The following is a 20,997-nucleotide window of genomic DNA, read 5'->3' as shown; positions in this document are numbered from 1 at the left end:
TAGTTCCCACAGTCATGACTGGTGTCAACAAATGAGGAAAAATACAGTAATATTGTTTATATATTTTTATTACAAAAATACATTTCTATATACAAATAAATATCTCCATCATGAAAATTACCATATTTTTACATTTAGCTTTTTTCACAAGAGGTTTAACCATTGCAAAATCAGCCATTTTGAATAACTTATTTGACAAATATCCACACAAACAGGCTCATAAGTTAGGTCTGAGGGAGTTATACCAGCTGGGTGAAGCGACCCATTGTAGAAATTTTTGGCTGGACCAGCCCTATAAACGCGGATGTCTGTGACTGAGTGATGAAGTTACACCATTGGTCAGCCGAGTTATAAAGTTACACCATTGGTTGGCCGGTCTAGCCATATACTAGGTTTTGACCTGGTTTTGTTTTAAAAATTGGTTATCTTCAGCCATTCCCTCTACATTCAACTGACATGAGTTCAGAACATTTCAGAGTTAGAATTTTGATGAATATGCTTGACAGTCTGTGACAGGGCACTCGGACAACTCAGAAGAACCTTGTCTCTTAAACTGTCAAAAAAATGTCTGCAAAAACGTCAGCTACATTCCACACTGCAGGTCTCAGGGAGAGGTCTGGGAGAACAGCGTGATAAGCAAGAAGGCAAAAAATGTCTAACACACATTTATTGATGGACACGTTGCGAGAAGTATTTGGCCAGATTTCACTTCCAATATGGGTGCTATATATTCTTTCCTGTGTCCAGCAGCAAGCCAGAAATTCATCAAGATTGTGTAAAAATCTGTATTGTCTCTTCTGCACTTGTGTAAAATCAGCAGTACTTTCAGATGTGCTGTCAGACCTGTCCTCTGGAGAAGACAGAATGCCCCCATTGATATCTGTCCGAAATACTGTGGTTTGCATTCCTTTTCGGCTCATTCATGCCTTAAATGTGTCCAGTGCCATGGCAATGACACGGGGCATGCTTCGGTAGAACGCCTCGCTCTCCAATCCCACGAGGCTGTAGAAGGTAAGGGGCCGGCCTGCGACCATGGCTCGGATCCGTGCCTCATATAGGCCTCGCTCATTCTTGGAGGCCAGATCCACCAGCACCTGAAAGCAGGCAGAGAGCAAGACGGCCTGCGTGTCACAACCCAACAAGGACATTATAATGACATATCCTTTGAAAGGATAGCAATCCTAGCAAGTTCAACGGCCTTCTTAACACAAAATCATTGGGTGTCAGTATATTAAAACTCCATTGAAAAGATGGAAAGGCTTACCTCTTGGAAATTCATGCTGAGGTTTTTGCTTGGGATTGCCAGTACCCAGCGGTATGACTGTCTGATCACACTGACTTGCTGCGTTGACTCCACAACCCCTGGGCACACTGTTAGAAAGAGACATACTCATTTATTAATCTCAGTGATGTAAACTGAGAATATGGAATGGGAAAGTAACACAACTAAACTACATTAGACAAGCTGCACCCCTTCAGTCTTTCCCTTTTTTAACCACATTCTAATTCAAAGTACTGTCTTTGATATTTTAGAATTTTTATGTGTGAGAGCAAATTATGAACAATATTTCAACAACATGTATGCTCCATAATCTAACAGGTCACAGCAGCCACGTTGTAATGACGGCTCACATATCAATATGGAATATTTGTGAGGGCATATCCCCTATTTTTGAGTGTTTTTCCTTACAAATATAAAACCTACAAGAATAACGCCTACCTTTGTTGTTCACCCCAGACAGCTGCCTCTTGTGCAGACCTCTGCGTCTTCGTTGAACTGAAAAGAGTAGGAATATTGTCATAAGGTTTTTTACGCTTCGTATATCAGCATTTCGTCCATCCTAGCTAATATTAGTCCTAATATTGTGTCTTGTGCATTCAAGCTACACAACATATCAGTGCATCAATTAAAAGAAGCTACCACTACCCACTTTCTGTCACGGTTCCCGTTTTCAACCACCAGATGTCGCTAACTCACTGCTCATTGTGTTTCTCTTGCTCGTTGAGTCCATTCCTAGTGATTGGTGTCATTTTTGTATTATTGGTTTATTATGGTGTCCAGTTAGTTGAGTCTTTTCCCAGTTCAGTCCTGTCCCTTACTGCTGCTGTCTAGTGCATGCCTGCCCCCACAACATCTGGGGAGAGGATATCATCTTCTGCTACTGCTCCTGCCTCGACTTCAGGTGCCCGCAGCCAACAACTGCCTCTACAAGGTTCTCGCCTACCCCCACCTGTATGTTACGATGGTCATCTGGGCAGATGCTAAGGCTTTCTGACACAGTGCTCTCTCAGGTTCAAGCTCCAGCCCTCTATAGGGAAAAGACAGCAGCTACAAGGGACTGAACTTTTTGCTGCTTTCGGGGAAGGCCCTGACTTGGGCCATGGCGGTGTGGGAGTGAGAGTACTCAGCTTGCTTGAACAGTTCCCTGCGCGAAAGAGATTTCTGCATAATTGCTCAAGACTTCTGAGAATTTGCCTTCTCCTGAGCGCTCACAGAATCTGACAAGTTTACCCAAATTAGTAACTCAGTCCCCAACCAAGTCTTACCAGAATTTCCCAAGTTTCCTTACTGAGGCTGAGGCAGGATTAAGCAAAGTGTTTTTGACTAATTCGGAAGTGGGCAGGAGTCTTTGAGAACTTGTTTCACCGCAGCAAAGTTTGCAAACAGAGAGTAGGTGGAATGAGGAGGCTCCTGTCTCTCTTTTTCAAAAAGGTCAGAACATTTGATAGATGAAATGGCATCCAGAGATCAGCCTCTTAACCTGGGCTCTTATCTCTTGCTACTTGAGTGGATGGTTGCCTGCGTGAAAGCGATTTCCGCATAATTGCTCAAGACTTCAGAGAATTTGCCTTCCCCTGAGTGCTCAGAGAATCTGACAAGTTTACCAAAATTTGCTACTCAGTCTCCAATTGAGTCTTCCTGGAATTTCCCAAGTTCCTCTACTGAGACTGAGGCATAGCCATTACAATTAGGCAGAATCTGACTTTTTAGCGCTGAGAGAGATAGTTGAATCAAAACAAACTCTTGTATTTACTATGGCTAACCATACCATTTCTGCAATACATGACCTGAGCTCTTGTGAAATGGGTGGGATCGGGAGACTCCTAATGAGCCAGGTTTTGTCTCTTGGACTTGATATTTTTCAGTCCATGGAGGACTGCACCAAGGAAGCCCTTGTACTGGGACAGATCCACCCTTCTACCTGTCCTGCTAATGGAGGTTTTTCCTTTGTAAGAAAGTGTAATGGCTGGTCAGCCAAGACCTGGACACCATTCTGAGGTGCTAGGCGTCTGACCACCCATCCCACCCAGTCAGTTCCTGCCATGGTCGGAATTTCTCCACAACACCCAGTGTTCTTCCACTGGTTTTTTTCCCAGTTTAATATTTCGGCCTCCCCCATTTCCAGAACTGGAGGATATATCACTTACCTCTGCCTACATGTCCCTATCTCTGCCTGTAGATCCATGCTGTGAGCCCTGATACCATCTCACCAAAATAATGACTTTAAAAGGGAAACTGGCAGGGATACACCCCACTATGACTGACTGCAATGAGGACTATGATCTCATATGACAGCTACATCCACCTGTATATACACTAATGCTCTGTTGGCTTACAAATAAACAGGATGATAAATGTGATTGACAGATGCACAAGTAGTGCCTTACATTTTAATAAAATATCAAGGTACTGGATTTCAGCTGTTTGGAATGTGTTTTACTACTGAATATTGTGGAGAGGTAGAAACTTTCCAATTCCAGATTTTCTATGTTTCCTTTTAAGATTAACCTTGTGGCCACGGAGACATTAGGTTGGTGAGAATTAGGTTGTCAGGCTTTAAGGTGTATGAACGAGGTAGTCAAGACTGTCAGAGACAGTGAGGAACTTGATGGTTACATTTACTGGAGGTTAGTGAATAATGCATTCTGAAGGGCATTATTCAAAAAGGTGATAAGAGGCTCTTTTTAGTAAGAAGCTCTTTTTAATGAAGAGGCCTACCTGTTTGTCTTCTGGGTGCAGGATTTTTGTTGAAAGGGTAAAGCGTGGGAGCAACAAGTTGAGGCATCTGTGTAGGGTCAGAAGTCATTGGCTCACTGGTATCAGGGGTGTCCATGTGAGGAGCTGAACCAGATGACAACGGTGGATTCAGCCATGACACTTTTTGACTATGCGCCATAGTCCTATCCCAAGACGCATCCGTAGCTGGAATTTCTGAGGGGGTCTTTGTAGTTTGTTCTCCGAATTCCTGGGCAGCATGAACAATGGATGTAGAAATCGTTCCCTGGGATTGAGCGGAGGTATGGGATGGCATTGCCCTTTCAGCCCCAGCAGAAGAAGAAATGTCTCTGTCTTGTTGAACTGTGGGATCTGCGCTCACGTTAGCAAGGGCGACTGCAGGGCCCAACCTGGAGCGGAGCTGATTGATCAGAGAGCGATATTCTCCTTCCAGCTGGTGAAGAGTGCCATCCTCTCCCTGTGGGTCAGACGCCACGATTGGTTGGTGAAGGAAACACCACACTTTCACCACACAATACCCTCGGGGTTATGCTTCTGTCAGAAATCCTAACCCTGTCCATGATGATATTTTTCAGACGTTCTGTTTTCATGAGTAATATATGAAAAGGTCCATCATTTCATGCAATTAAACCAATTGAACCAATTCTTTCCCTAAAAGCCCCTTCTTTTTCTCAACGACTATATTCTTCCTTTTTCATTTCCTTTATTTTCCCTTATATTTATCCTATTTTCTTTAGGGATTTCACTTATGGTTTATTCTAGTAGGGGTTGTGTACTTAAATATTTACCTGGAGGAAAAGCTTCTTCTCCTGAAGTAGTAGCTGATGACCTTGGCTAGTGGGATTGTGGTTCAGAACTTCTGCAATACCTCTCAGGTAATTAGCCCAATCATTCACAAGGGGTCCAACCTCTTCAAACAGAGGGGGTGAGTGAAGACCCACTTCTTCTGGTGCAGCGGTCACTCCTACCTGTTCTTTTAAAATAATACAGCTGTTACTCAATGAAAAAATATCTACTACACTCACAAATTCCTGAACAGTAGTTATGGCAGAGCCCTGCGATAGATTGGCAGCCTGTCCAGGGTGTATTCCTGCCTCTTGCCCAATGCACGCTGGGATAGGCTTAGCACCCCCTGTGACCGTGATCAGGATAAGCAGATATAGATAATGGATGGATGGATGGATAGTTATGGCAGAATTAATGTCCACAGACTTGTGGGAATGGTAAGTGTGTATTACCAATGGGACCATTTATGTGAACATGTTTTTCATTCATGTCAAAATGCGGTCCGCAAAGACCCACCAATATAACAGGCAGTTGGACTTTTGCAATTGGTTACAATGGTGTTGGTGGCGTACCTGTTTGTGCCGGAGCCTGGCGGCGCTCCCGGCCTGGGAAGGCGGTGCTGTAAATGTGCTCCACCAGCTGGGGCAGTGTTTGCGTGAAAAATGTTAGGTCCACCTTGTCCCTGATGTAGTCCTCGGCACGCTGCAGGAGATCAAGTAGTGTTTGCAGGAAGGAGTGCAGTTCTGCCAATGTAAGACACAAATTGCAGTGAGAGGGCTTCATTACAAAATGCAGTGTCCAGCCCAGCCAATGAGCATGCCCTCAACACATTGAAGAGAGTCGCTGTAATCTAGCATCATACTTTGGTTTGGAAACCTCCTAAGTTTAGCTGTTTTATTATAATTTGCGTAATTATAATTATAAAATGCGTAAGCATTTTCATACAGGTTTCCACTTAATTTGGGATATGCAAAAAATGCTTTTATCTTGTCTTAAAATTTGCAAGGACTGTATAGAACAACAGAGGACACTCACGGCATTTCTTGTAGCGGTTATAGCACTTGTCCTCAGTCATCCTGATGCAAGCAGCAGCACCCTGAGAATGGGGACAAGTGAGGGTGTAGAAGCGGCAGAGAGACCTGAACTCTGACCTCTGCTGCTCCTCAGATAGTTCAGATGTCTTCAGCAACTCCGGACATGTCGGTTCCCGACTACCAGAGGATTCTGGCGTAAAAAGAATACACAGGGTTGTATTGATACAGAATTGCCAAATAGTTCCAAAAGATTTTACTTTGAATATCTGATAATGAATTTGCCTTATAACCATTTCTGAGAAAAGACAGACATTGAGAATCTAAACTCAAGAATCTATTCTACAACTGATCACAGCCAGACATAAAGAAACTATATGTTGCTTTCTGGGGACACAAGTTCAAAACAATTAGGAGACTCACTCTGAATCTCAGCCAAGATCCAGTCTGAGAAGGCAGTGACCCTAGTGTACACCCCAGGTTTCCCTTTCTCTCCGCACCCGTCGCCCCAAGACGTGATGCCATACAAGTGAAAGCGCCCTGAAATTCGGTCCGGGTAGATCAGGGGACCCCCAGAATCACCCTGTATGGGGAGAAGAGTTTCACCGCTACAGTTTCCCTGCAGTGTTGAGTTTCACAGTAATTTTCAATTTGGAGTGCATAAATTGTAGCTTTCCCATGCTATTATGGATTAGGATATTTAAAAGCTGGGAAGACTACGATCTATTAGCAATTTAACAGAATATCAGTACATTAAATTCAAGGTGCTAAGTGAGAATTTATACGGAACTCACCTGACAGGAGTCGATGCCCCCTGACAGGTAGCCAGCACAGAACATTGTATTGGTGACCAGGTCCTTCCCAAGTGCGTTCTTACAGGTGTTTTGGGGGAGGAGGGGAACCTTGGCTTCCATCACTGTGTTTGCAGGCGGCCCATCTGGAGACAAACACACAAAGAAACCAGCATTGGCAAAAATAAATAAAAATCTGGAAAATGGGAAGCAGGAGCAGCATTTTTGTCAAGATGAAGAGTGTGAATATCCTTGTAATTTAAATGTACTTTTGACTGAAGTGCATTTCATCAGGTATCATGACTGCCAACTTCGAGTAACATGCTATTCACCGTGCTTCGTCCAGGAGAGTGGGTCACATTTGAGTCTTACTGTGAAGCAAACAATATTGAGTGTTCTTCCTCCTATGACCTTCCTCACCTTCATACATTGAGCCCCACCCAGCCACCAAACAAGGGGTCCCCACAGGGGGCTCCTGCCCAGAGGGCACGCAGACTGGGGAGACACGGTCAGAGAGCACCACTGGGGAGGTCAGTTCCACCAGAGCAATGTCATTGTTGAAGGTCTTTGGATTAAACTACAGACAGCAAAAGAAAGCATAAAAACGTAATACATATGATTATGAAAGCAGAAAAATGACAGCGCTATGAATTTGAAAGAAAACTCTTCTCAACTGTGACAGAGGAAGATATTGTAGTCTAACTGGTTCAAAAACCAGCAAAAATGGGATGAAGAGAATATACTAAGGCATGGGTTGTGAAATCTGGCCCTCAACTTTGGTATGGCTGGTTTTCATTATTCCCCTCTAAACATTTACTGATTTACACCTGTGACACAAAGTGAGTGTAATGTCTGGCCTCAAGGGCCAGATTTGAGTATCCCTGAATGAAGATACAGAGACATAGCTACGAGTAAGAGACACAGCATTAAACTCCTGTATGCTGTTACCTTGGGATGAGTAATAATGCGATTCACCCTCATGACTTGCTCCTCCGGGTCAGTCTTTGTGATGTCAAACTCCCCCACCACTGCTGTCCAATAATTCTCACTTCGGCTTCTGAAGAATAGCAAAAAAGGAATTGTATTTTTTGGATATGCATCATTAGAGCCAGATAAATAATATATAAAATAATGCATTGTCCCAAATTAACAACGAATTGGGCCTACATCCATGAATTATTCCAATATTCTGAAAGAACCGTTAACTGATTTAATCTGAAAGAAAGCCACTAGTGCTTCCATGTTTCCATACTAATTTGTTATTGGCAAGTGATCTGGGATTTGATTTGATTGTATGAGTACTCTTAGGCTGGGACAGGACAGTCAACACACTTACCCAGAGAAGCAGTGGGCAGCTGTCACCACCCAGGAGCTGTCCACCAGCACGGCTCCACACATCATCCCACCGTCCAACCGCAGGTTGACCAACCAGGGCCAGCTTCCTGGAGGGGCCAGAGATCCCCCCACAATCCTGGATCGAGGCTGAGTGAGGTTCTGCACCGCTGGGACCCGCTGACCACAGACAGCTGTCAGGGGGGAGGCAGCTAAGTGTGCTGATAGCTTCTATCGTGGAACAGTTTTGACAGTGCACTACCGTATTCATTTTTATAAGTTCACTGAGAAAAGGGGATAGCAACAGGATCCTAGCTGAGCCCCTGTTGTTGCATCCACAGGTATGGTAACAGTGTGAACAGGACACTGTTTTTCCAAGATATTTCCTGACCAGCACATATACACTACCAAACCAGTTTGCTGAAGGGAGGTGAATTTTGGTAGGGCTCTGTTACTGGTAGTTACGGATAAACCTGTGAAAGGACTCTAGCTGATCTTTATTAAAATCATTTTAGGTTGTGGAAAGTTGTAAAAATGTGGGCTTGTGATTTCTTTGATGTTTATCTCTATAAATGTGATTTGGACCATTCCACAAAGTAGCTAATGGTCTTAAAGGCTATGATTTATTGATGGTAAAAAAAACTAACATTGCAAAAACACTACAGCAAAACGTTTGTTCATCTCAAATGTCATTTTGAGCTTTTTGGTTCTGGCCACTATAAAAGAGTGGCTGCAGGGATGCAGTACCTTGTATTTTGGTTTGTGGGGCGGGCTCCAGGTTGTTCATGGTGTTGAGTAGACTACACTGCAGGACGCGGGCACTGCAGCTCTCCCCCATCACCCGAATGCAGCTCTCCTTCCCCAGCTCCGTCGCTGGGCAGCGCCGCCGGTAGAACCCGCATGCTTGGCTCAATGCCCAGTTGCGCTCCCTCTCGTCCAGCAGCCTCTGCGTCTGGCTGATGACCTCACAGCTTGGCTCGGTGGCGTACGCGTCGGGGGAATGACCTATGAGGGTTAACATAATTTCTCAGGATGTCAAATCAAATCAATTTTATTTTTATAGTGCTTTTTACAGAGAATGGTCACAAAGACACTTTGCAGGGTAACATAAGGAGAATTTAAAAATTGCAAAAGCCAGCCCAGATTCCCCAAAAAGCAAGCAAGGTAAAAATAAAAAAATCTTCCCAGTGGGAAGAAAAACTCTGAAGGGAAGAGATCTTGAGAGGAACCCGTCTATAGAGGGGGAGCCCATCCACCACTGACTGGCCCAGTGTAATATAGAGGTGGAACGTATGTAGCAAATGTAATAATGGATCTATTACAGCAAATAATCAAATTGATTAAGATGTATCCCTATTCATCTCATTATTTTTTTTTCTTCACATTATTCGCGTCATAATATTTGTTTATGGTGACAGTTTTGATCAACTAGTTTCCATCTGTAGTCCCAAGACAAGCTAGAATTGATAGAATATCTGACCGAATCTAATGGTTATGCTACTGCCACTATAAAATGAAATATGACATATAATATTTCCACATCAAGCCTTAATACATCTGGATACCTGCATATGCATTCTCTCCCTGCTTTCTGAACCTGGTTGTTTGAAGTGTACATTCCCAATCAGCTTCCAAGAATGAAGAACATCCCAGAATGAAACAAGATTTGTAATTCTTGCAGGTTCATTATGGATTTCGTTTTCTATAATCTGAAATGGTTCACAAAGAAAATATACCCAATTGTGTGTGTATCCATATTATCTTGACCTCCTGGAAGAACTTGTGTATTCTAAAGGTTCCTTGAGCACAAACTATATCATGTGAAACACCAAATAAAGAAAATATACTGTCGATGAAACCTTTGTTTTATATGCAGGGATATAATGAGAATCAGAAATGTGGTCTAATAACCCGTGTTAACAAGTAACGAGTTAAATAATTACCTTAACAGATGTTGAGATGCTCAAATGCAATAAACATGATGTAAATTATAAGTCAAACCTGCCTGGGTTCTCCTTCTGTAGCCCATTGCATTTATTAATTATTTGGCAGAGCAGTTTTAGACACAAAACTCAACTTAATATCTTTGACAACGTCCTTGACAAAACAGAGCCCAGTAGGAAACACTTCACCGATTGGCGAAGGCACATAGTGGGATTGGGTGATGGCGTTTTTCTTACCGCAGGGCCCCGAGCGCTGTCCGCAGTCCTGAAAGAGGCAGGGCACACAGCCCCTGCAGCCCGACTCGGCCCGGCTGCGATCCGATACTGCCTGCTCCAGGGCCGACAGAGCACTGGCCAGGGCCGCCTCCAGCACCACCGTACCCCTGTCAGATAGGGCTGTGGCAAAAGCACAGAGAGAGAGGGACCTATGAAGGTTACATGAGAAATGGAATTCATGAGGACCCCCAAGTTAAAGCTCTTGACGGCATAGTAATTGTGGTTAGCCTATGTAACCAGAAAAGATGAAAATAACACTCTTTATGGAAAGCAGTTTGAGCTTACTAGAGGCAGGAGAATGTTGCAGGATGACAGCGCCTTCTGGAAGCGTTTCGGTACACTCTCCTGCATCTAGTAAGACCTGGAATGGCTCAAACTGCTGTGTATTGGGAGTGCTATTCTATCCCCAGATCAGGGGACTAATTAGTGGAATACTGAAATGCTTTACAGACGCAAAAAGCTTTGTTGTTTTTGCATTTGAGGGGAGCTGTGACTATTTAACACAGGGAGTGTGACCCCGGGACTGTCCCATTGCTAAGTAGGAGATTTCAGGGCACCCACAGTGCGTGTCCTCATTCTCGCTGTGCTACGAAATGCGCTGAGGCTACGCAAGAGAACACAAGCTTGCGCTCAGAGAGCAGCTGAGGAAGCCAGGGACCAGCTTCAAATGTGCCGCTAACCCCCGACCACCCCAGACCCCCCCAAGCTCCCCCCCAACAGTCCCTTGTATGCTCTGCTACAGAGAGCCACTAACAACCACAATGCTGATTGAAAATTTAATTGGAGCGCTAGCAGCATCTCTGATGAGGCCTTGGGTAGAGATGGCGGGACAACTGAGAAGGCATTTCTCATCGCTGTTGCCTTTAATTGAAGATCTGTTCTACATGTAGGCCCACAAGATACAGCAGCAGTCTGCACATCCCAAAACAGCAGTATCCTAGCTCAGAAAGCACAGTACCATCCTAAATTTCACATGAAAGAACGTGAAATAAAGTTTGTTGGATTAGGGAGGAGTCTGATTACACTGTTGAAGATGGACATGTTATTCCTGCCACATAAAAGGAGGATCCTCCACTATTCATATGAATTATTTTTCCATCAGTCTTCACACACAACCAGGTCACATTGAGCCCAGGTGCTAAGAGAGCAGTGTTACAAACATGCCATTCTCATTGTCATTACATTAACTTGAACAAAGCTGCAAATGATTGAGATGTTTAATTCATCATCTGTCCAGAAAGTTTTCTAAAACGGATCAAAATATCCAAAAAAGTCCAAATCCTTCAATTACTGTTCTCATCCTAATTACCCATCTATTATCTCTTTTAAAATCTGTTTCAGAAAAACTTCATTTAAAGAATTCTGATTCAAGATTTCAATAGGTAATGCTAGCACAGTGCTAACACCATATTACTAGCCTTCAGCGCAACAGCACTACTCAGAGAATTAGTGTGACAGCATCGCAGCATCAGCCACCTGCAGCAGGGCCAGCTTCCAAAGCAACAGAGCATGCCTACCTTGCAGTGCACTCTGGGGCATGGTGTACACCTCTCTCCCAGCTGGTGCAGCCAGCCTGCAGTCCAAAAAAATCATCAGCAGCAGCGATGCCAGTAGCAGCATCTTTTAGATCACCTGTGGAGGAAACGGCAAAAAGAACTGTATGGACCAAGTTCAGTTCCAGAAATCCCCCGCAACTGCTTTTGTCTCAAGGTTTCTGCAGCAACTCTCTCCCGCCTCCCTAGTGTCTCAGCTCTCTCCCACACTGTTACGTAGGGCATCTGTCTGCAAGTTTACTTAGGGGAACAATAGGTGCGTGTAGTAGCATGGGGTATATATAGAGTCCCTCAGGGTGTGACGGAAGGGGGAGGGGAGGGGGGAGTGCTCCCATGGCCAATGCATAAACAGCTGAATTCATTAAGATGGTAACAGCAAATGGAGTGCAACTTGCCAAGGCTGGAAATTATAAAGTGGTTTGGTTTTGTCAAAAGAAAGAGAGGGGAGGGAGGAGAAACAGAGGGGGGTGAGTGGTGCTGGTGAGTGTGTGTGTATGGGGTGAGGGGTTGTTTGAATTCATTAGCGTTAGAAACTTGGGGGGAAGTGATGGCTGTGGACTGTAATGCTTGGAAAAAGAAGGGGGAGGAGGAGGCTGTGGGGGGAGAGGGAGAGAGGAGAGGGGAACGTCTGCCATTCTGCCTGTCCCTCAAAGGAGGCATTGTCCTCCACATCACACAGAGCCTGCCTACTTCAAAGCTGTCCCCTTAACGATCACAGACGAGCCGCTTCCCTTGATCATTTCCACGCTTTTATGCCCTCCATTAAAATATTGTCGATTCATATCACTTTTGTCTTTCTCAGCTGAACTTTCGTCAGCTGAGATTGTCAGTAAATGTGCATTGCAGTTTGCAAGGTAACTTAAAAACTGGTTTGACACTGGTCATACAAAACATGACAGTATCAAGCAAAATATAAAAGATATTCAAAATTAATATTCAATAATTCTAAATAATAAAAGCAGCCTAAGGCTCCCGTTAAAACCAAACTGGAATAGCACAGGTTAAAAAAGGAAGTAGATCTGTACAATTTTTTCACTTTTGTAAACAAATACATAAACAATTTAGAGTTGGTTACTATATATTCTAAGAGCTGGTCATTAAGAAGAAAAGGTTAAGATGCATCACAAATATTTTCTAGGTCTACAAGTGTCTTGTAGAATAGAATATTAAGTAGCAGCTATGCATACTTAAATAAGGTATATACTTCATTTCCATGTTATTCATACACTGTTTTATAAACAAGCACATGGAAAATGTGTGGCCCATATACGCAGTTCTAAAAGGAAGCCTGCTTTCAGGACCTTGCTCTACACTTTATACACTTTTTGTACACATACATATTATATTATATTATATATATATATATATATATATATATATATTCCTTTTCTGTTTGGCTTTAACTTTGACATTTAACCTATATTTAAAAACACTTTATTCTTTTACGTCCAAACGACAGCATCATACTATTAAGTAGATATGTTATTTGCTTATAATCCCTTTATTAATCGTTTCAAAACTAAGTCATATTTAATAAATATTGAGATATTGAATCAATGAGTAGTAACATTTTAAACAGGACTGCCAAATAAAGCGTGATTGTGTACACCGGGGAGTCAAACTAAATTCCCAGGGAGCTGTCTGCAGGTATTTGTGGTTTCCTTTCAATCAGCTGTCAATTAAGCCTTTGGGAACAAGGAGTGTGGATTCTTTAGCCAGTCAATGACTTGAACCACTGGTGCTGAGAACATCTCGAAACCAGCAGACACTGCAGCCCTCCAGGACTGGAGTTTGACACCTGAGCTTTTGAGAAGTGAAAATCAAACATTATAGATGTGCCTAGGGTCCACGTGAAAAAAGGTTTCTAATACGTCTGTCTGTGTTTCCACAGACAGACATATTAACTGCAGAGACATGGCTACTGATACAGAAGCACATTTGACAATCAAATGCACTGCAATAAATTTATATTCAGTCTTTGGTTAGAAAGAAACGGCCAGTGGAAAAGTGCGGATCCCACGCAAATGCGAATTGGAGTCAACTTCACAGACGCCGCTCGGCCCGACAGATCGCTACGCGCTCGCCGATGAAAGGCCGGCGTCGCCGCTGAAAACACTTGTCAAAAGGGTTCAGCTGGCTCGGCCCGGGAGCCAACGCTGACGGCATGGCGAACAGTGCCAGCGTACGTGTGCGCGCGTGCGCACGCGCAACTCCCAGTGACACGGAGTACCTCTGGCGGGCTTGCGACCGGCCAATTTCGCCGGGACGTCAAAAAAGGGGACCCTTGCTTTGTGGCGGGCGGCGAATGAAAGGGCTGTGCCGCCCGTGGGGGACGGCGGAAGATCCCACTGCTCCTCCCCTCTTGGAGCGTCCGAACTGAGGACTGAGCCGACTGCTGGTTCCAGCCCCTTCCATGCACCCGCTGGCGCACAATGGCGCTGGGATCTGTAAGCTAACTCGGGCAGAGCGAGATGGCATGGAATAAACGCGCGGCACTCTTTCATCCCTCCGCCCCCCCCTCCCATGGGCCGCTTTGATGTCCTCTGATTAAACTGTCCTCTCCGCCGCCCCTTCTTGCTCCCACTGCAGCGGGCACAGTTTCCCCCTCTTCTGTGCCGAGCTGCTCCAGTCCCTCCCTCGACCCATCCGAAGATGGTGCTAGATGGTGCTGGTGGGGAGAGGGGTGTGGGGAAGGTGGAGAGATGGAGATCTGGGTTCTGGGTTCTCGCCTCTTTGACTTTTCTTTTCAGCCCCACACAGCCTATGGAACAGAAGCTTTTGCTCCACTTGTGGTGCATAGACTTAATACCTTCTGACCTACTGTTTCCAGCTTTATAATAGAATATAAATGAAAAATGACTTTCTCGGAACTGCAGGAATCTAATTTGAGGACTTGAAATCTAATCTGAATCTAATTATTTAGATCACAGACATGCAGTCAATGTACAATGGATATTTCTCATTAGTTGGTAAAGAAAAACTGAGAAAATCAGGCCATGTGCAAATTGCAGGAAAGCAAAAACTTCAGATTGCACTAACTGGTGAAAAAGCCCAACTTACTGAAGCACGTTACCTATGACTTACATTGCCCTGGATTCATGGTTAGTTTAAAGCCCCTCATAAATTATGACTGTTGCCAAAACTGTTTTATGAATGGAGGCTATAGTTCCCAAGGGAAAGGACGCTGGCATTGGCAGGCATTGCACAGCCTGCAGGGACGAGGTTTCTGGTAGACACTTATTTCTCCCAGACGTCACTATGGGTACAAGGAGGGACCCTCCCTCCACGTCCCTAATTAAAGCAGTCCTGGAGATCCCAGTGCCTACAACTGCAGGCTTGAACCTGAGCTAATTGTGCAGATCATTATTTTATTCTTGCACTTAACCCCCGATAGGCTAGCTCCATGTCTATGGCCTTCACAAGAAGAAACCATGTCGGTCCACAGAAAGGGGAGAGAAATAACTCCTTCTTCACAGCTAGTCTGGTGGTCGAGGCTTGGCAGACACCTGGGGAGCACGTCTGATGAAAAGGATCCATGAGTTCAGGCCACCAGGCAAGATGGGGCTGTTACATAAAGCAAGAACACAAAGCACACACCATAATGACATGACAATAAAATAAAACAGTTGTGCTGAATGACACTCAGGAATTGTGTAGTTATGAAACCACTTTTCATTGTTTCAGTGTGAAAACAATTGAAAAGTGGGTCACCGGGATGGAGAAGGGGAGAAAAAAAATCTATGGTTCCCAACATTTTACAGCTTGTATTTCTTCCCAAAGATCTTCAAAAACGAAAAATGTTATAATAATCCCTTATTACATTTACAAAACATTTTTATTGCTCAAAATACACTTTTTGAACATAAAATGTTCATTTTGTACACGAAGGGAAAGAGTTCAGGTGAAAGTAAATAGTAATTTACTAATATATCTTCAAAATTGTTAGAAGTAAAATTACCTTTAAACTTTTAATAAAAGGATACTCAATAACACAAACAAAACGTGCAATAAATCAACATTGTGTTACTATTTTATGTGAGGATGTAGAACTGCGACATCCTGTGGTGACATTATGCTTTGCACGTCAGTGCACTGACGATTTCTGCTGGTGCAGCCTAATTGCTAAGACCACCTTGAACACTATCAACGTAGAATATATGCAAGCTAGCTGTCTAAGGTTGTCTCTTGTACAGAGGTGTCACTAGGGGGGACCCTCCCCCCCCCCTCCGTCGACAACATATGGTGACACCACCAGTTGACTGCACCGGGTGTCACCAACCCTAGTCCAACTCTAGTGACGCTACTGCTCTTGTAAACTAGGAAGCTCCAAATAAATAGGCTACGCTAGGTGACTAGGGCTGTCAGCTGCAATTTTCTTGGAACAAACTTGCTAAGGAAACACAAATAACTTTGTTCAAATACCCAATCTATTTACTCAAAATGCACATTTTTCTTATTATACACTGATATTATTTTAATAAAAAGGCCATTGACACAGTCTACAGCAAAATAAGCTTCTGGCTGCAAACAGGTCAAATTGAGAACAACGGTAGGCAATATGGCTAAGTTTAAGCCATATATGCAGATATAACTGGCCTACGCTTTACTGGGAGGCACATGACAGCAGTGCAAATTATGTTATGTAATAACACATAAATGATAGTATAGTTCCCTTTAAATTATTACAAAACAAGAGAAATACAAAATGTGTATCATAGTGGGTCTACAGTTAAGAGCCAAGGATCTGTTTTAGTGTATCCTTCTCAGAGCACTATGCACCATGCTGTTTGTTCAGAATGCTGGGCACTGAAACTGTCACAGTGTGCATCTAAATTGTGTCCTATACTCCTGCTCTTATCAGCATAGTACACAGTTACCTAGCACCAGGACGGCTGTGTTTAATTTTACATTTTATTATTTCGCTCTTGTAAAAGCACACACATGCACACACAAATGCAGTCCACTCACATGCTGTTTTCCCTGGCTAAGGTTTGCCAAAGGCAAACACTGTTTCCAAGGCAGCTTGGCGGAACTGTGGGGGAGCGTAATGTTTGAGACGGAGAACTTTCCCACTACACTGCCATTCTGAGCCAGTCAGGCTACCAGGCGTAATGAGGATGATGTAGCAGCAAATGGGGAGGAAACAGCAAAGGTAACTTGTCACATTTCTTTATCATACCAGTTCATTCGCTAGGCTGCAGTCGTACGAGGGGAGGGGTTTTCCAATATTGAATTTAAGGACACGGTTGTTCAAAAAAAGTTTCTTCCTGTCAAAAACACAACCTTTGTGTTTTAGTCACTCTCCTTACATCATCAAGGCCTTTAATTTTGATAAGAAGAAAATGTCAAAATATGGACAAGTAATGTGATATAGAATAGGTTAATTTATCTTATTTTTCTTTCTGTGTAGGCTGCTTGTTTATGTTAATAGCATCAAATATTACATAAGAAAAGTGTGGTCTGATAGTGTCTATCTGTATAGTTCAGAGGAGTAATGCAAGCAAAGTTAAGTAGAAATGACAAGCTTTGACTGCAGGCTCTTAGCGTATTGACTGCATATAGAAGTAAATAATCTTCATTCCTGGCCCTGGAGAGCCACAAGCGCTGCTGGTTTTTGTTTTCACCTTAATATCAGCAACCAATTCAGACTTAAGAAACCAGGTGAGGTGAGGTAACTGTAATCAACTGCTTTTAACTTTCTGTAATCAAGTACCGAGTAACAAAAAAAACCCAGCAGACCCCCCAGCTCTCCAGGACCAGGAATGAAGATCACTACCATGTTACACGGAGTAACACACGATACACACGTAGTCAGAAAGAGCTGTTTAACAGCTTTCAGGAAAACAAAAGGGCATTGGAATAAAAAGGGAGAACATCCAAAGAGGTAACAGATAAAGAATTATCCAATTAATGGCTAGACATTTTTAACGTTTAAGGCTCAATGTTGGACAAAGACGGAATTTTAGGAATTTATGGAACTAGTTTTGTTACAAACAGACCATACATTTTAAAGAGTCACATAGATAGAAGACATGCAAAAACCAACCAAATCAACCACCTTCACTTGTGTGTGTGTCTGTGTTGATTCGGTTGATTTCTGCTTGTCTTTTATCCATGTGACATTTTGAAATGTGTGGTTCATGCACACAGACTGTACACACACACACACACAAACATATATATATATATATATATTATATATATGTTATGTATTGTCTTGTTGTGAAATAATAAGAGGAGGTTTCAAGATGCTTTGAATAAACAATCTGATTACAAGAAGCTATGGCACAAGCAGACTTCAAAAACCATGCATCAGCCCACATACACATTGTGAATTCCTCTTCTGAGGTTTATGACTATAACTATATTTATCTTTTTTTCAAACCCTCTCAGTGTTTTTAATGGACCGGAAACATTTGAGGAGCATCAAAATTCACAGCGCCACCCCTGGTCAGGATGACCTTGGAAAAAGTGCTCTTATGCTTCGGCCCAAATCAGCCAAAGGGCGGAGACGAAATTCAGCGCAAGCTCCGAACCACGAAGAATGGCTGGAAAACATACCCAATCATCAGGCGTGTGTAGTAGAGCCCCCATTCATCCAGCCAGTTCTGACCTCTGGGAGCAGCAGTGGACAGAGTCATGGGTTCAAACTCCAACCTTCCACTAGTCCAGAATCACTACCTCCAAGCGGTTGGCAGTACATGCAAGTCAGGGACAACAAGCAGCCAAAGCTGTGTTTTCCATCCCCACCGAGCCCATCCCTCATTCCCCCCACTCCTTCCACACTGAACAGATACTGTGTTCTACCCTCTATCAGACAGAGGAAGGAAGAGAACCCACCCAAAAAACCTTTGGAGCCATAATTATTCACTGCTGTACGTCTCCTCAAGTAACAATTCAGAAAACGTTTTTTTTTATGTGACAAAGTTGCAAATGTCATAGAGAATACATAGCTTGTGTATCATATTCAGTATATCACAATTATTTTTGTATATTTTGATAAAATATTGAGCTCAATGTGAGTTTCTATGAGATTAAATTTTGTTTTAAGTGTCTGCTTATCCTGTTTCTGATTATTTGTTATAAAAGGCAATACAACTGATACCTCAGACTGCAATTATTCTTGGGTATCTGAATTTGTCTCTAGATGGAGCTAAAGGCTAGTTAATAAAACATTGCAAAGGTAGTACCTTTTGGGGATGGAGAGGGCAGATTGTCTGGGTGCAACACGGTGTCCGAAAGATTCAAATCCCATACAAAAATGTTTCGTTATTAATGCATTGGAATTATATGTCTATAGCAACGTCGATTAGCAACGATTGTTCTGCATTTATCACGCGCAACAGGCAAACAGGATATAAATATCATATGCATAAATACATATGCTATGTCCGGTTTGACAGTTCTCACACGTAAACTGCATGCTTTAAGTGCATAGTTTGCCGTTTTAAGTATGATGAAAAAAACAAATCTACGCTGCATAATCCTTCAGAATATTTTGCTTTTAAGACAGTCGTCATTCATACTAGGGCAAACGATGCAGTCGTACGTGTGTAAACTATCAACGAGGACATTAGTCGAAACCTATTTGCCTGGTGTACAGTGCAGCACATTAAGTTCTAATACATTTCTTTTTCTTACCTGTCGATCGGCTGGTTCCCATGGTTTCTCAAGACGTCCCGAGCTACTAAAATTCATTAAAGGCCATGGGATGCTCAAAATCAAATTAACGCTGGTCAGCGCTGTCACATCGAGCCAGGGATTAGGTGTCTCCGCAGAAGCATATGCCTCGATATGCCTGTCACACGAAAACAAAAAAGGACCTCTTTAACTGAACACAACGTTCTGTCTAAATCTCTCCCTCTCACGAGTTGTTTGCGTGTTCACCTTTCCGGGGAAACAAAGAGATTTCTGAGCAAGTTCTGAATACGTCAAATATCGTAGGCCTATTTTATGTCAATTCCAGAACAAATTTATTTTAAACAATTTTAAACGAAATCGTTCTAGGGAATGAAGATTAGCCTACTATTTAAAAAAATGCATGGCCTTTGCAGGAGTTTTGTGGAGTGAAAGTTATTTTGCCTAGAGTGCAAACGATCATTTAACAACAAAAAGTCTTTAAAAACTTCCAGTTTCTGAAAAATGATTACGTCTTAAAATGACTACTATCATCAGCGACCCTGGTGTGCTACTTCAACTTGGAACCGCACTTTATCTTTGAACTGCTGATGCCTGTAGCGACATTTCCGCAGATGATGATACTAGCTACTTTGTGAGCTACAACATCACACCCAGATTTGACACAGGGCTTGTTAACTGCCTTTTCTGTAGCAAACACAGCTGTAGCCTGCAGCTTCTGTAGCCTAAAACCTGGTGGGAGGAACAGACATCGTCTGTCAGGGTTAGTCGATCATTACCAGAACATTCTAACTTGCCGTCAGAGTCAATTACCTTGACAAAGAACGGCCCGCCTCATTCAGGCTCAGTGGCTTTGTTTGGGTCGGACTGCCGCTAGGTTCTTCCAATTCCAAGCCTCTCCTAGAATTATCAGAAACGGACCCACAATTTTACCATTTATCATGCAATTTCCACTAAGGTTATAAGTCGCTCTGTATTTAATGTACGCAATACTATAGCCAAAAGTTGGGTAAAGATCAGACTCGTCCCAACTGTGTGCGCCCACCTGCCTAGTTGCAGCTGAATGAAACAGCATTGACCACCTTGTAAAGATGAATGACTCAGCTCGGAATTATAGTTTTTTATAATAGCTTCAATACCCGTAACCATTAGGGATGATGATACAATATAATACGAGTCCCATTCAACGAGCATTCAAAAAGTCATTAACACCATGCTACTTGAAGATAATATTGTTTTGATGAACGTATATGATCATATTCCTCATCGTTTTATTCCCCAAATTTTCCGTGAACGTATCTCGACACGTTAAATTATGAATGCATAAATACATCAAATAATAAAAACCTACACCACGGTTATATGGGTGTGACTCACGTATAGTCTATGCAGTGTCTGCAAAGGCTGTAACAGAGATTTCCAGACGCGCAACAGTGCGCGCCCTCTCTGTGCGTTCCGAGAGCGCACGTGAGAGAAATGCCCTACGAAATCGAGATCAGGCGCTGTTCTTACCAGGCGTCCTGGAGCAATTACGAAGACCTGACTGAGCTCGAAGAGGACCCCGACTACAGCTCTCCAGAATATCATATAGAAACCGCAAGTAAGTGTAATCTGCACGCGTCATAAGAT

At 43.1% G+C, this 20,997-nt stretch overlaps 1 protein-coding gene and 1 long non-coding RNA gene across 6 annotated transcripts in view; one reads left to right on the top strand and one right to left on the bottom strand.

Moving 5' to 3' along the window:
• LOC135256456 (uncharacterized) overlaps nt 1-4,661 on the top strand; it is a 5,829-nt gene extending 1,168 nt beyond the window's left edge. The window contains exon 2 of the long non-coding RNA XR_010330440.1: nt 2,114-4,661. This is a non-coding gene — a long non-coding RNA (uncharacterized LOC135256456). The remainder of the gene's footprint in view (nt 1-2,113) is intronic.
• prss56 (serine protease 56) lies at nt 51-20,834 on the bottom strand. 5 transcript variants are annotated; one of them, XM_064338225.1, is made up of 17 exons: nt 20,182-20,834; nt 18,292-19,528; nt 11,695-11,809; nt 10,139-10,297; nt 8,706-8,963; nt 7,963-8,152; nt 7,575-7,683; nt 7,047-7,203; nt 6,630-6,772; nt 6,259-6,418; nt 5,840-6,028; nt 5,377-5,547; nt 4,807-4,991; nt 4,001-4,475; nt 1,721-1,777; nt 1,265-1,371; nt 51-1,094 (listed from the first exon to the last, which is right to left on the bottom strand). In XM_064338225.1, exons 3-17 carry the CDS (start codon nt 11,795-11,797, stop codon nt 921-923), a joined length of 2,637 nt encoding a protein of 878 aa, XP_064194295.1. In that variant the 5' UTR covers nt 11,798-11,809; nt 18,292-19,528; nt 20,182-20,834; the 3' UTR covers nt 51-920. The 5 variants fall into 5 exon arrangements, with proteins under 5 accessions (XP_064194295.1, XP_064194294.1, XP_064194293.1 ...); XM_064338224.1 differs by lacking the exon at nt 20,182-20,834 and having other exon boundaries at nt 18,292-18,411; nt 19,372-20,166; XM_064338223.1 differs by lacking the exon at nt 20,182-20,834 and having other exon boundaries at nt 18,292-18,407; nt 19,372-20,166.
• Nucleotides 20,835-20,997: the final 163 nt, after the last annotated feature.

This window comes from Anguilla rostrata, chromosome 6 (assembly GCF_018555375.3).
Source record: "Anguilla rostrata isolate EN2019 chromosome 6, ASM1855537v3, whole genome shotgun sequence".
NCBI lineage: Eukaryota > Metazoa > Chordata > Actinopteri > Anguilliformes > Anguillidae > Anguilla > Anguilla rostrata.
Note: the sequence above shows the minus strand (reverse complement) of the source record. Positions and strands in the feature narration are given on the sequence as shown.

Bases quoted from the DNA above. Each gene is read 5' to 3' on its own strand.
- prss56 (XM_064338225.1), bottom strand. From the start codon at position 11,797: ATGCTGCTACTGGCATCGCTGCTGCTGATGATTTTTTTGGACTGCAGG. The intron at 8,153-8,705 runs GTACTGCATCCC...CCCCCCTGACAG, and splicing joins CCCACAAACCAAAATACAAG to CTGTCTGTGGTCAGCGGGTC. The intron at 4,476-4,806 runs GTAAATATTTAA...TCTGACCCACAG, and splicing joins AGAAGAAGCTTTTCCTCCAG to GGAGAGGATGGCACTCTTCA.